Source organism: Haliotis rufescens, unplaced genomic scaffold (assembly GCF_023055435.1).
Source record: "Haliotis rufescens isolate VD_foot unplaced genomic scaffold, xgHalRufe1.0.p SCAF_28, whole genome shotgun sequence".
Lineage (NCBI taxonomy): Eukaryota > Metazoa > Mollusca > Gastropoda > Lepetellida > Haliotidae > Haliotis > Haliotis rufescens.
The window spans coordinates 4,441,527-4,456,109 of NW_025963979.1; the positions used below are offsets into that span (position 1 = coordinate 4,441,527).

The 14,583-nt window shown below is 40.7% G+C and overlaps 1 protein-coding gene across 1 annotated transcript; it reads right to left on the reverse strand.

Annotated features, from left to right (window-relative positions):
- Positions 1-1,337: 1,337 nt before the first annotated feature.
- LOC124139762 (peptidase inhibitor 16-like) lies at positions 1,338-14,306 on the reverse strand. Its single transcript, XM_046507081.2, has 9 exons — positions 13,788-14,306; positions 8,520-8,753; positions 7,800-7,915; positions 4,877-4,974; positions 4,547-4,678; positions 3,931-4,010; positions 3,707-3,811; positions 2,617-2,739; positions 1,338-2,338 (listed from the first exon to the last, which is right to left on the reverse strand). The coding sequence occupies exons 1-9, from the start codon at positions 13,947-13,949 to the stop codon at positions 2,249-2,251; spliced, it is 1,140 nt and encodes a 379-aa protein (XP_046363037.2). The 5' UTR covers positions 13,950-14,306; the 3' UTR covers positions 1,338-2,248.
- Between the last annotated feature and the right edge of the window lie 277 nt (positions 14,307-14,583).

The window sequence follows — 14,583 nt, forward strand, 5'->3', positions numbered from 1 at the left end:
AAATACTGTTTCTATACAGTTTATACACTGCCCTTGTGTCGCCAGTAGGCTACCGCTATATCACTGTGATACTGTCTCTATACAGTTTATACACTGCCCTTGTGTCGCCAGTAGGCTACCGCTATATCACCGTGATACTGTCTCTATACAGTTTATACACTGCCCTTATGTCGCCAGTAGACTACCGCTATATCACCGAAATACTGTTTCTATACAGTTTATACACTGCCCTTGTGTCGCCAGTAGGTTACCGCTATATCACCGTGATACTGTCTCTATACAGTTTATACACTGCCCTTATGTCGCCAGTAGACTACCGCTATATCACTGTGGTACTGTTTCTATACAGTTTATACACTGCCCTTATGTCGCCAGTAGACAACCGCTATATCACCGTGATACTGTCTCTATACAGTTTATACACTGCCCTTATGTCGCCAGTAGACTACCGCTATATCACTGTGGTACTGTCTCTATACAGTTTATACACTGCCCTTGTGTCGCCAGTAGACTACCGCTATATCACCGTGATACTGTCTCTATACAGTTTATACACTGCCCTTATGTCGCCAGTAGACTACCGCTATATCACCGTGATACTGTCTCTATACAGTTTATACACTGCCCTTATGTCGCCAGTAGACTACCGCTATATCACCGTGATACTGTCTCTATACAGTTTATACACTGCCCTTATGTCGCCAGTAGACTACCGCTATATCACCGTGATACTGTCTCTATACAGTTTATACACTGCCCTTATGTCGCCAGTAGACTACCGCTATATCACTGTGGTACTGTCTCTATACAGTTTATACACTGCCCTTATGTCGCCAGTAGACTACCGCTATATCACCGTGATACTGTCTCTATACAGTTTATACACTGCCCTTATGTCGCCAGTAGACTACCGCTATATCACTGTGGTACTGTCTCTATACAGTTTATACACTGCCCTTATGTCGCCAGTAGACTACCGCTATATCACCGTAATACTGTCTCTATACAGTTTATACACTGCCCTTATGTCGCCAGTAGACTACCGCTATATCACCGTGATACTGTCTCTATACAGTTTATACACTGCCCTTATGTCGCCAGTAGACTACCGCTATATCACTGTGGTACTGTCTCTATACAGTTTATACACTGCCCTTATGTCGCCAGTAGACTACCGCTATATCACCGTGATACTGTCTCTATACAGTTTATACACTGCCCTTATGTCGCCAGTAGACTACCGCTATATCACTGTGGTACTGTCTCTATACAGTTTATACACTGCCCTTATGGTGTCGTAAGACTGATGTATTAATACATTTAAAACATAAAAAGAGTATTTGTCAAAATATACTTTATTGATAGACGTTCATGATAAAGAAATAAGAGATGAAAAATTCATAAATACGTGTTACAATATAAATGCATAAATTAGTAATATCAAATTTATGAAATGAAATGAAAGGTATCTATGTAAGTATGTAACAATAAAAAGTGAACTTGTTAAGTTACAATTTAACAGACCATACATGAGTTAGTTGGATGTGATTAGTGCCATATATAAGTCTTTAAAGGAACGGTGGAGTAATGGTCTACAGTGCAAAAGACTTGGTGGATTTGGTTTCATAATTAGAAGCTGACCAAAGTGATATGGTTTCATTCTACCGAACCGTGGTTGTCTATATCTAACTTCCTACTCTAGATTAACATGAAAGTTTTGTAACCTGTGGCAAGATACGTTGAAGTGACCTTGCCCTCTTAGTCAAAATTAAAGCCTGGAGATTTCAGTTTACATAAACATATAGGAAAGTGAGGTAGGTGAATGTTCCTTATTCCCGACAAAATCATCGCGTCGTGCTTACAGCTGGAATTGAAGATTTGGGAAAAAAATTAATAATGAAGTATCACACTAAGACATATTTGTACAAATGACCGGATCAATACAAATATGCTATGTGAATGTATTAGTTACCACGGGTTGATTCCAAACGAGCTAACTGATATTTTCTAAATGATTCTAATATTTCAACATATCATTCACTGCGCACAGCAAGGAACATTTAAAAAAGTTCCAAAACACGACTGAATTTCTTCATACAGGCAATCTACCACAAATAAACAGTCCCTTTCTTTCTACTTATGTCGAAAACACATTAAACCTCCACTGGGTCCGCGGCTGTGACATGCGTCAGCTTGGTAGCGTTAGTAAATTTAGCTGCACTTGTCGACGCTTGGAATTGTTGAGATTTCACCGAGAGTCGTAGATGCAGGTGAACTGTCGCTGGAGACCACACACGCAGGCAGCACAGCCCATTCTGGTGTTGGTTATTGACATCAGCTGCAAAGAAATAACATTAGACTAAAAGTGTAGGAGGGTTTAATGTACACCAGTATTCGAGTCAGTATTCCTTCGTTTTTATATCTATGATATTTGTCCCAAAAGAACCCCTCTTAACCAATTCATGTTGCTGTTTCTGAAATATCCACAGTCGTGAGAAATGTAGTAAACTGCATCATATGGCACTCTCCGAATTTAAAATGACAGATGGTTCGTGAGCAACGAACAAAGAGCCTTTATAGTTGCGTAGCATTGAATGTCAAAGCGGAAATGCTTACATTGGTGTTGTGGTTGCATGTTGCAGCATCGCTCGGTGTCCGACACCCGCCTGTCACCAGTGTGATGCCGGTGTTGCTTCCCTCGTCTCCCCACTCATACACCAGCTCGTACAGAAGGGTGGCCTGTCGACACAAACACTCTGATAAGAAACACCAACATACTTAGCCTTCAGAATCACTGACATGCCCTTCATTTAACTGTAGCTGTTCTGTCAAGGTGGTATTAATACAGTACTCCTAGCAGTTCCAGAGTGAGAGACGGGTATCTCTGAACCACGTTCATAGTGATACCGTACTCTAAAACAATACGTTCCTGAGAGAAATGCCAAACTCATAGAATAACTAGTTTCGATTATCCGCCGAAAAAGATTCCATTGCGCGCAAACCACGTTCATAGTGATACAGTACCCCCTAAGCTAGCGGTTCCAGAGTGAGAAACGGGTATATTTAAACCCCCGTTCATAGTGATACAGTACCCCCTAACCTAGTGGTTCCAGAGTGAGAAACGGGTATATCTTAACCCCAGTTCATAGTGATACAGTACCCCCTAAGCTAGTGGTTACAGAGTGAGCAACAGGTATATCTAAACCCAACATAGTGATACAGTACCCCCTAAGCTAGCGGTTCCAGAGTGAGAAACGGGTATATCTAAACCCCAGTTCATAGTGATACAGTACCCCCTAAGCTAGTGGTTACAGAGTGAGCAACAGGTATATCTAAACCCAACATAGTGATACAGTACCCCCTAAGCTAGCGGTTCCAGAGTGAGAAACGGGTATATCTAAACCCCAGTTCATAGTGATACAGTACCCCCTAAGCTAGTGGTTACAGAGTGAGCAACAGGTATATCTAAACCCAACATAGTGATACAGTACCCCTTAGCTAGCAGGTACAGAGTGAGAATTGAGTACATGTATATCTAAACCACTTTCATTATTAACCAATACAGTATTCGTAGCGGTTCAAGACTGAGAAATGAGTATCTCTTGACCATATAGATTGTGATAGACTAATCAAGGCGGCTCTGTAGAGAGAAACGAGTGTCTCTAAATGAAGGATAAGCAGAAGCAACGATGTGTATAGAACTTACTGCGCCTGTTTTGCCAAAGTTGGTGTAGGCAGTGCGAGGTCCCGGGTATTCAATATCGCAGCGGATGACGTACTGGGCCCATTGCTCCAGCTCATCACTCCAAGTCTGTAACAACAATGTCTACTTCAAGCACTAATCTCGTAAACCATTGTCTGTCTTTAATCCATTTTTATGTGAGGTACAAGACTATCATCTAGATGCTGCGAATATGTAGTCTGACATACCAGTGGAGCAGCCATTTCCCTGGCCCTCAGGTTGTTTGTGACGAGCAGGACAAAGTGCACCTCCTGGGTTGTCATGGAGGCTGGATAAGACAAACATGTTACAAAGTTACAAAAAGACATTGAAAGAAATACTGCATACGAAATCGACACGTGAAGATCCGGGGTAGAATAACTCATCAGCAATTTATTCTTGCCGTAAAAGTCGACTGTGCTTGTCGTAAGAGGCGACTATCGGGATCGGGTGGTGAGGCTCGCTGACTTGGTTGATGGATGTCATCGTATTCCAATTGCGTGGATCGATTCTCATGATGTCAATCACTGGATTGTCTGGTTAAGACTCGATTATTTACAGACCGCCGTCATATACCTGGAATATTGCTGAGTGCGGCGTTAAACAACAAACAAACAAGCATACGAAATCTTAACCCTTCTCATAGAATAACGAGTACCATCTAATTAGGTAATCTAATTTTTTATTTTAAAAACAACAACCTAAAACAGACTTTTCTGATACATTGTCTGGAAAAGGTTTGCTCTGTGTGTGGGATTATATATTGAAGTAATCTGTGTAAAGCATGGGTTTTCATGGATATGAGACTGGACTAGGTGTACTCACGGATACAGACCGAGGGAACAACCACGGGCGGTTCAATGGCGGGCACTCTCTCGGGAACGTTGGCTACTCCACTACCCCCGGGAGCAACTTCAGGCCCGAGAAGGTTTTGTGCTTGCGATGACTGTATCATTACTACAAGAATAACGTTGTTTCAATTGTATTGCTCAGGTAAATATTGCCTGTGTTGTTTAAAGTTCAGTCACACAAAGGTATTTATTTTTCAAACATTCGTCAGGTGGGGTGTTAAATTTTGTTATGACCTTTTATAACTACGAGGCATGCTTAGGGATTGGATATTTCAGTTTGGATTGATTGAATAAAAATCCTTACCACCCGGGACACACAGATCTGCTTCACAGACCATCCCCGCAGGGCAGAGCGAACAGGCTACGCCAGGGGTAAAGGGAAAGTCATTTGTCATTTCACCCCTGAAAAATACAATGGCAATAGATTACACATTACTACACTTAAATCACTACAGACTGTAACATTAAAAAATATTATTATACATTGTTAGGTTCGAACAATTGCTGTTCTCTTGGGCTTTGTCTTCACCAGCTGTGTAAGTGACCATTGACTCAATTGATTGTGGAAATAACTCATTTCATATTAAGTTTGCCGTCATGGTTAAGTTCCGTTAGAAAATATTTAACAAATAGGACCAACACAGACTTCCTCATTAGCACATGAAGCTGTAGGGACAAAACGGCGTTAGTTACTGACTGAGTTGTAGTGTGGTATTCCAGTATATAGTCTATAATTAACGTTTAAACATTGTCAAGGTTTTTCTATTGGACTACATTTCGTCCACTGTTCTTATATAAAAGGGCGGTGGGGTAGCCACGTGGTTAAAGCGTTCACTCGTCAAGCGAAAGGCTCGGGTTCGACCCCCCACAATGGTACAATGTGTACAGCCCATGTCCCTCGCCATGATACTGCTGGCATATCGATAAAAGTATCGATTTCCATACTTACTCACTAAGTCACTCATTAATATAGATACCGAGAGACCCGTAAAGACCCAGGTAAGAATAGGTCTTCAGCAACCCATGCTTGTCGTAAAAGGCGACTATGTTTGTCGTAAGAGGCGAGTAACGGGATCGGGTGGTCAGAATTGCTGACTTGGTTAATGCATGTCATCGTATCCCAGTTGAGTAGATCGATGCTTATAATATCAATCACTGGATTGTCTGGCCTAATTTCGATTATTTTCAGACCGCCGTCATATAGCTGGACTATTGATGAGTGCGGCGTTCAACAACGATTAAACAAAACTTAGATACCCAAAACCAAGGACAGTTGCCAGCGTAGTCGTATTGTAAGTTCAGTACATCTCACATGCATTAAATAGTTGTGATATAAGCGTGAGTCTGTCAGTTGAGTTCAACGCCCCTTTGAACAGTATTTCAGTTATTTCACGGCATGTGAGATCAATGAGGGAAAAGACATTAGATTTTCACCGTGAATAATTGTACTTTTTGAAACATTTGTGACGGCAAGTCACTGACATGGCGATGTGATATTGCAATGTACACCCTGGATAAATGATAACGCGGAGAGCTCGTACAGTTTTTCTGTTTATCTGACCGTGGATGGATGCCGGATTTCCATCGTACAGCATCCTCTTAAACAATACCCATTACCGTACATTATAGGTTGTAGCAGGATCACGAGGGGTGCATTATAGGTTGTAGCAGAATCACGAGGGTTACGTTATAGGTTGTAGCAGGATCACGAGGGGTGCATTTTAGGTTGTAGCAGGATCACGAGGGTTACATTATAGGTTGTAGCAGGATCACGAGGGGTGCATTATAGGTTGTAGCAGGATCACGAGGGTTACATTATAGGTTGTAGCTGAATTTATCTTACCGACATGCTTTAATATGACATTGTAAAATAATTCAAACAAATTCCAAATTGATACATTCGATTGAGCTAAGGTTAGCTTGTGCTATGTCATGTGACATCCATTGCTTTGAAGCGGGGTATAGCGTTTTATGGCGGGGTATAAGAGAATAATTCCCGCGCTGAGAAATTTATTCCCCTCCAAGGCGGAGTACACAGTATTTTTTTTCAAGATCACGTGGACCAATCAGATCTCATCATTTCGACATGGAGGTATGATAAAAGGCCTTATACAAGATGTGATATCGCCTTCTTCGTGTCACGGATTGTTTTTCACCCTCAACCCCTGGATGATGAGAGATGGATATACAGTGAAATCAGTTGTTATGTTTTAAATCGATCCAACTTTATGGTGCCCGAAAATCCTTATCACCATTATACCCTAATAACAACCCTCCGCTTGCTTGGAACTTTGGATCTGAGTTCACGTTAACCAGTAGTCAACAGTCTGTGTCATTGTGGCATACCAAGAGAAAGTCATGGCATGTAGCTGACACGCGAGTCTGCATATCCATTCCTAAACTCTTTAAGAACACATACAATGTACTCTACTGCCTTCACCCAGCTGTCTACACATTAGGTATAAGTCACCTCGAGAAAACGACTGACCCTTGGTGAACCACAAAGTACCTTCCAGATTTATTTAACCCTGTCAAAGATTCGACTACCCTAGGTCTTATCGAAATTGGTTGGACGCTTTATAAACCCCAATACACTACACACATTTCTCTGTATGAAAGTCGGAAAAAGTTCTGAATCTTTTGTTTGTATGATGTACTTTGGACGGCAATTCGAACCAAGTGAATATCACTTATCCACGTTGAAATTATGTCTAAGTCAGATTATTTTTTTCATTTGATTAAACAGTCTGCAGTACGAAACAGTACGAAACATGAGACGTTCAGGAAGTAAACATTTTCAGGGAAACGACTTGTGTCAAATTGTACATTAAGCAATGTCACAATAGAAACATTTTCACCAATGTAACTCGCAGTCTTTACAACTTCACTAAATTGACATTTGTAAACAATACTTGAATGACTGAAAGCATAACGCATGCCTTTAACGTACTCGAGGTGAACGTTTCCTTGTAAGTCCCTGCGGGCAACACTTTAGATGTTGGTGATAGGGCACATAATCAGGGGAAATAACTATTTCTATATAGTTTCATGTCCGTTCAATATAACTTTACTTACTCTTACTTGATTAGGTTTTAGTTTATATATTTGTCCTGTTCATATGATTTTCATTGATGTCATTTACAAAATCTTCACATTTTCCAAAATTTCCTCAGATTATAATTCCATGCTGTACTAACTGTAACTGAACCTCAACTGATAATACTCACTTTGGGGAATAGAAGCATGCGAAGATTGTTGTATAACGCTTCTCATAAGCACCAGTCTTCATTCGTGGGCATCTGTGCATAGCACAGCCAATGTTGCTGGATGTGGACCACACCACCTGCACAGGGAAGCACGATAGGATGATGCATACATGAGTTGGGTTTTATTATTTTAACATCATTTTAGATCAAACAGGTTTGACGGCAAATGCGAGAGGACGTAGACATTTATGCCGCATTGATGGAACCTACGAGCAAGTGTCATATGAGGGGATTCACTTTGGGGGGTTATTCAGCAAGCGGGTGAAGTTCTGAAGAGGTATGATTAATCTTGATATCAAACTTACAGAGACATGTCCCCTGGAGGATTAGCCTGGATGATCCTTTTTAGAGGAGTGTAGATGGATAGATTTTCTAGGAAAATGGATTCCTGAAGGTTGGTGAGACATACAGAATGTATGTACCAATGCATCGCGCTTCAGAAATTGTTTAATGCAAAACTAGCTTTACGCACCATTTAACAGTAAACAGACAACGGTCGCATTACACATCGCCGCGTGTCCAAATATACGACACAGGAAAAATACTATTAGAGGGCAATATGTGTGAACAGGATTTCAATCTAGGTAATAAACTAACCTGAAATATGGTATTCTGGCATTATACTCAGCTGTTATTAGAACCAAACTGATGTTTATTCCTATATCACGTGTGTCTTCTCACCTGCGAATATGCGCAGGCACTGCCACAATCTGTTCCATACCGGAAGTAGAGTTGATCATTCTTCCAGGACGTGACAGCCTTGTGCACAGTACGGTCAATTCCTTCCCAGGTGCGGACCATGTGGGGTGCATAGTACAGGTTCTGACCACATCCGCTGATGTGGGAAGGAGCACGCTCATATCGACAATACTTCACCCAGTTCTCAGCCTCCTTCGCGACACCATCATCCCACACCTATAATGTTGAAAGCAGGATTGTGATGACCATTTGTGCACGGTACACAAGTGTATTGAAAAACTCATTTTACCTGTTAAATATCGTATTTGTAAAACTGCCACTTACTGTAATAAAGTGTCCACAAACAGTAGTTCGTTAAGCCCATATACGCTTCCGGGTGATCGGAATGTTCGGGATACCTTACTTCGTGATATCCGGGAGCTGATTCATTATTCCTACAAATTTTGTACATCAAATTTGTCACGGTATGTTGGTTCAAGCATAACAAGCCATGACAGAGCAAAATGACAACTGAAATAGGCAACATTTCCTGTTTCGAATTCAGATAGGTTTTGCTACTTCCCGTCAAACAATAAAGAGGTGAACGTTTGCGAGGCATAAATCTGCTTCAGATGTGTGATAGTCTGTATTTTGTACATTCTTACAGTGCGTTTCATGTTCTCACAAACTATGCTGCGATCATTACATAACCCGGTTTACACAATGTGAGGGCAATGTGTCTGGTGGATTTACTTTCACCTCACCTCACGAGACTGACCACAGTAGCCAGTAAACACAATGGACGTAATGTGATCTGACCTCAAAGGAAAATATGTCAACTGAGCTCAAGCGTTTCTACGTCATTCACAGTTGTGTACACTGAATGGAGTATATGGCAAATGTCCGTTTACGTGTCTTTGTATAGTTTACGTTATTGTCAACTTATGTGGAAATTGGAAGTAAAACTTCATAATAACATAACTGACAAGGATAACATTATACTTTGGCCGGTACATACTTTAAAAATAATGTTCCATAGTTATGTATAATATTTTGCAGCTACGTGGCATGTCTTTATATCTATTTTGAAACATAAACCTTGTGTATATGATATACCAAACATTTAGAGTAGAATGATACACGAATTTAGAGTTGAAAGCTAGCTATAAACTTGTTCTTTCCACGAAAAAATACAAACATTTCCAGCACGGTGTACGAATATTCCCCCGAAGGAAGCTTGGTGTTTAATAACTGATCCCACGGATAGGCCTGCTATAAAGGGCGAGCTTCTCTTTGAATCGTGTAAGAGTTGCATAACATTATCGACTGTGTAATCAATCAGCTCGCTCAGCAGGTCACCCAGCACAGACCCAGGACTCAGTTGCGACTGGGTCAGTTGCTCGATTTACGCTTTCAGCTTAATCGTGCACTCATGCATTGTTGAATCTGTACTGACTTAATGTCAGTGAGCATTCAAAGGCTGACACTGCCGGTTATCTGTTAGAATTGACAGCAGACAGGAACCTGGAGTCAGTGGCAGATAACGAAGATACCGTTGTACTTGTGTGTGACAAATATTAAAAGTAACCCGGGTATTGGTATCATCATGTGCCAGAGTTACCTGTGTACAGCTGCAGATGGAGATGTGGTGTTTTGTCACACTATGCGCTGGTGGGAATATATATTTATAATGACATTAACAGCGTAAAGTGTGAGAGTTGTCACTTAATGCAAATAGGCATTCTTTGTACTACGGCATTTTCGACAGAATCTGCAATACGAGTATTTCATTCACCATTGCATGTAATGACGGAAATATGCACTGGGCAGCAAACCTCATGGAGTAGTGATTTTGACCTTCGCTATCTAACTGGAAGTTCTCCTGACCTTTCACCCCTCCTGCATGAGAATCGTGTCTGATGTCTGCGGTCAAGTTGTTCTAAACATGCACTGTTTGTATGAGTAGAACTGTTCACCATACATTACAACTTTTCTTGAATAGTTGCATTATCCAATAAGTTAAAACAGGTAAGCATATTTGAGTTACGTTGGCTTGTCACAAAAAGAAAGTACCTGAGCAGTGTGCTTGTGATGTCATTACATGTAATGAAGCCTTGATCGAAAGTGTCAGGAGCACACTTCAGTGATGAGCTGTGAACAATGTGGAGTTCCATTCAGCTTCGTCCCGAACGAGCAACTCTCCATCAATCACCTCAACATTTCAACAAATTCGTGCAGACGGCAGATGAGGATATACAGATTATTTCCCTCAGGCATGAAACAAAAGTATGGAGTTGTTGTTGCATTCCACTACATGAGCTATCAACGCGGGCAACCGGGGCCTCCCCTTGTATTGCCTTTCGCCTCCCTCATGTAGGCCAGTACACAAGGATAAATCAATTAGTCAAGGTCTCCGCCTCCTACCTCCGGAGGGTCTTACAGTACTGATATTAGCTCCTTCAAGGAAGGTCTATTGTTACATAGCGTGTGGTAGTAGTCAATTTCCAGATATGTATTTATCCGGCGTCTATTGGTGATTTCCGTTGTCCGGCTCCTGCTTGAAACAAAATGATACGTTCAGGAGTTTGTAACGCATCTCCGTCTGTCTACTTGTGACTGATATCACAGCTCATCGCGATGTTACATGATATTCTTCTTCATGATATGTTAAGAAGACTACACATATAAGTAAAACTATGTCTATACAGGAAGTTCACCTCATGCCCTAAGTATAATTATACCATATTCGTTTTCACTACTTTTTTAGCATTGTTTCATAGTAGTGTGTTCTAAGTAGAGTGAACCCTTTTCGTCTGCATGGATTTATGTGCAGACAAACCCTGACCTCCAAGAGTGGCAATGATGTGATACCTGGCGTTAGGCTGGATAACGAGGACGTGTACATCTTGATTAAACTTGAAAGGGACTGACTCTTCAACATGTATCAAAGGAAGAAACTTTGTCACGATTCATCTTCTTACTTAAAATATATCAGGTTTGCATCCGATTTTTGTGAAATTGAGGCAGACTCTCAGTCAACCATCGGCTCCTATCATGGATCTGTACCCAACTGGGTACATGTATCATCCCCGTTATAAGTGAACATTGGAATCATTAGTCACATGACGCTTACTTCAAGGCAATATGTTTTGCAGCATGCGATTTATTGCTATATGGTAGAATGAAATCAGATCAGTGGAGTATAAATTATGGGTTTGCTGATTTTAATGGTAGTAATTGAAAACGACATAATTAACACCACAATAAGCACATTTTTACCACCTAGTTAACTGCAGTAAACTACGTTTTTAACGAACTCAAGGGGGACCCCTAATTTTAGTTCGTTATGACCGTAGTTCGTTATAAGCATACACATATATCAAATGGATGAAAAACAGTTCGTCAGATCCTTCAAAACGTTATAAGCGTATAAGTGTTCGTTATAAACATAGTTTACTGTACATTACATAAAATGTATCTTGAACTGAATATATCTCAGTGGAACGAGATATTGTTACGCTGCACATTTTTATATTCTGTGTAAATATACATGTTACTTGATTATGGGGATACCAAGCTTTTATCGGTTAGTAGGACCTGTAACCTATTGCAATAATTATACAGGCAAAGTCACTTAATCGTGAAACTAGATACTTCTATCAGGTACTATGAATACCACAAGAATGCTAGTGGGACCAAGACGCCGCAACAGCTATATATTCCATGTATTTATGATAGGTACAAACTCTCCTGTGAGAAGTATTTGTGCAAACGTTCGTTATATATAATATAGCGGAAGCGGTTTTAATTCCGATGTTCATAAACGATCACCATCAACAATTATTATAATTTAAAAAATGCAGCAAAGAGGGTTTGGGTGATCCTGGCATAGTCAGGCTGGTTAGGCTCATCATCAGCTCAGGGCCCTTGCCCCCTCTACACGCAGCCCAGACAGCGAATGGGACTTCTCCCGGGAAGCGCTGCCTAGTCAAACCCATCCAGAACTTTCGATGAATGTAAAGACTCCCCATCACTGCCCCCATTAATATTATATGCCGCAGGTATCCATGTACTGCTATCTGCTCAATTACGGTTTTATTTGTTCCCCGACCAGTTGATCCGTTTGCTTTACAGTTATCTTTCTCAACTCCCTGGGGAGTATATACGTACTTAATAACGAGAATGGCAAAAGAATATTCCAGTTGATATTCTTATAGAATATTATTATTAGAAACACAATATTCTATGTTGTGTATATATATAATATATTGTAGAACGATGGATCTGTCTGTGTATAATATATATCTATGACGTTTTTCCTAACAACAAAAACATCACTGTCATTGTAAACACGTCATTCATACATATGTTATTATCCTTGTCCTTGTAAGTCTGGTTTGAAAAACACATATGTTATACACATGTGCTGACAGCGTCATACAGCTTACTTCTGGGTAGGTATCAACATGACAAGTGCAATCACAGCCTACAGTAAAGCTAGTGAGGCCACAAACGTGGAATATACCTCAGTGTGTCATTCTCAGAGCTTGTGTTACGTGAAATATACAGCTGCTCATACACATGTTGTAATTTACAGTAGAGGCCGCTACCTGCCACTTGTCATGCAGAAACTCATACCATGTCAGTATCACCCATGCTGACGTGCGGGCCGATCAGATAACAGACGTGGTATCTTAACACTGTTTCCTTTATATACTGTATTTAACAGTGACGAAAAACCGCGTGTCCCAGTTCACATCAGTATCTGATGTACCGTCTATGGCATGAAGTCAGCGTGTTTTCAATTTGCTTAGTTAACCAAAACAAAATCAAGAATACATTGAGCACACGTTATACCTGTCATACATACGTTGAAAGTATAGGGACAAATATGCTGATACTAAAAACTTTCATTATGTGTTAACTTCCACGTATTATATGTATGTGTATCTTTTATCACGGACATGGTGATATACGGGGTTGGGTGCAGCATACCTCAATGAATAGTCTACCATAACGTCGGGTATCATAAATTTTCAACAGTACCCTTGGCTCTGTTATACATTTATCACAAAACCTATATCTTTGTTAACTATGCCTATATTGAGTGATATTGTTCGAAACCTTTTTCTGTCTAAGTTTGGAAAGTAAAACCTTAACTTGATTCATTTTGGATATATACAAAAGGCAGGTAAGGATAGACTAGATTTTGTTTCAAATAGACGAATAATTGGTAATATATTTTGTTTTACTTATGCAATACTTTCTTACCATTTTCTGCATGTCCGAAGCCCCAACTTCTCTTCTTATTTCATTGTGGATATCTACTACAGTACTATGATATAGACTGATGTCCACTAGTTCTGCAGTACATAAAGGCAACAGCACCACTACTACAGCCAACAGGTTGCACAACTGCTCACAGACACCCATCTTCACAGGGGAACTTCAGCACTGGAGCAAGAAAGCGGCTTCCTGATGTCTTCCTCCTGAAGGCTGAGGCTTCGTGTCCAGAAGGCACCCTCCCTGTCGTTTTATAAACAGTCCAGGCTGAAAAAGCCGATATCTCGATTCGAAATCATTGATATCGATACACTGCATATACCCGGCTTTGTGCTCGCAGACAGTTGTTAATATTCATGGAAAAATAGCCAAGGAATTTGAGACTTGGGAGCCGTGCAAGAGAGTCCCCTTGCTACACTATTTTGTGACAACAGGACTCCGTTGACGCTTGGGTTGGAGCGTGTGTTAGGCTAGTCTCTTGCCATGCGCTTGTCTCATCTCGGTAAGACTGGCCTGGGTCCACTTGCAGAGGCGTGTGTGAACGCAGATTGGTGGTGATAACCATGTAACTAACATAGACATCAGTCTAGCTGCAGTCGCGATATCTGTCATGTAGACCGTCGGGAATAACTTACGTGAGCATTAAAATAATCTCTGTATCATTAGGTAAATGGCAGGTGTGTATTACCTCGGGAAAAAGATATAAATAATAGTTGATATATTTCACATCCACACTGTCAAAGAACTTAGGCATATTTTTCACAAATGTACATAGTATGTTCAT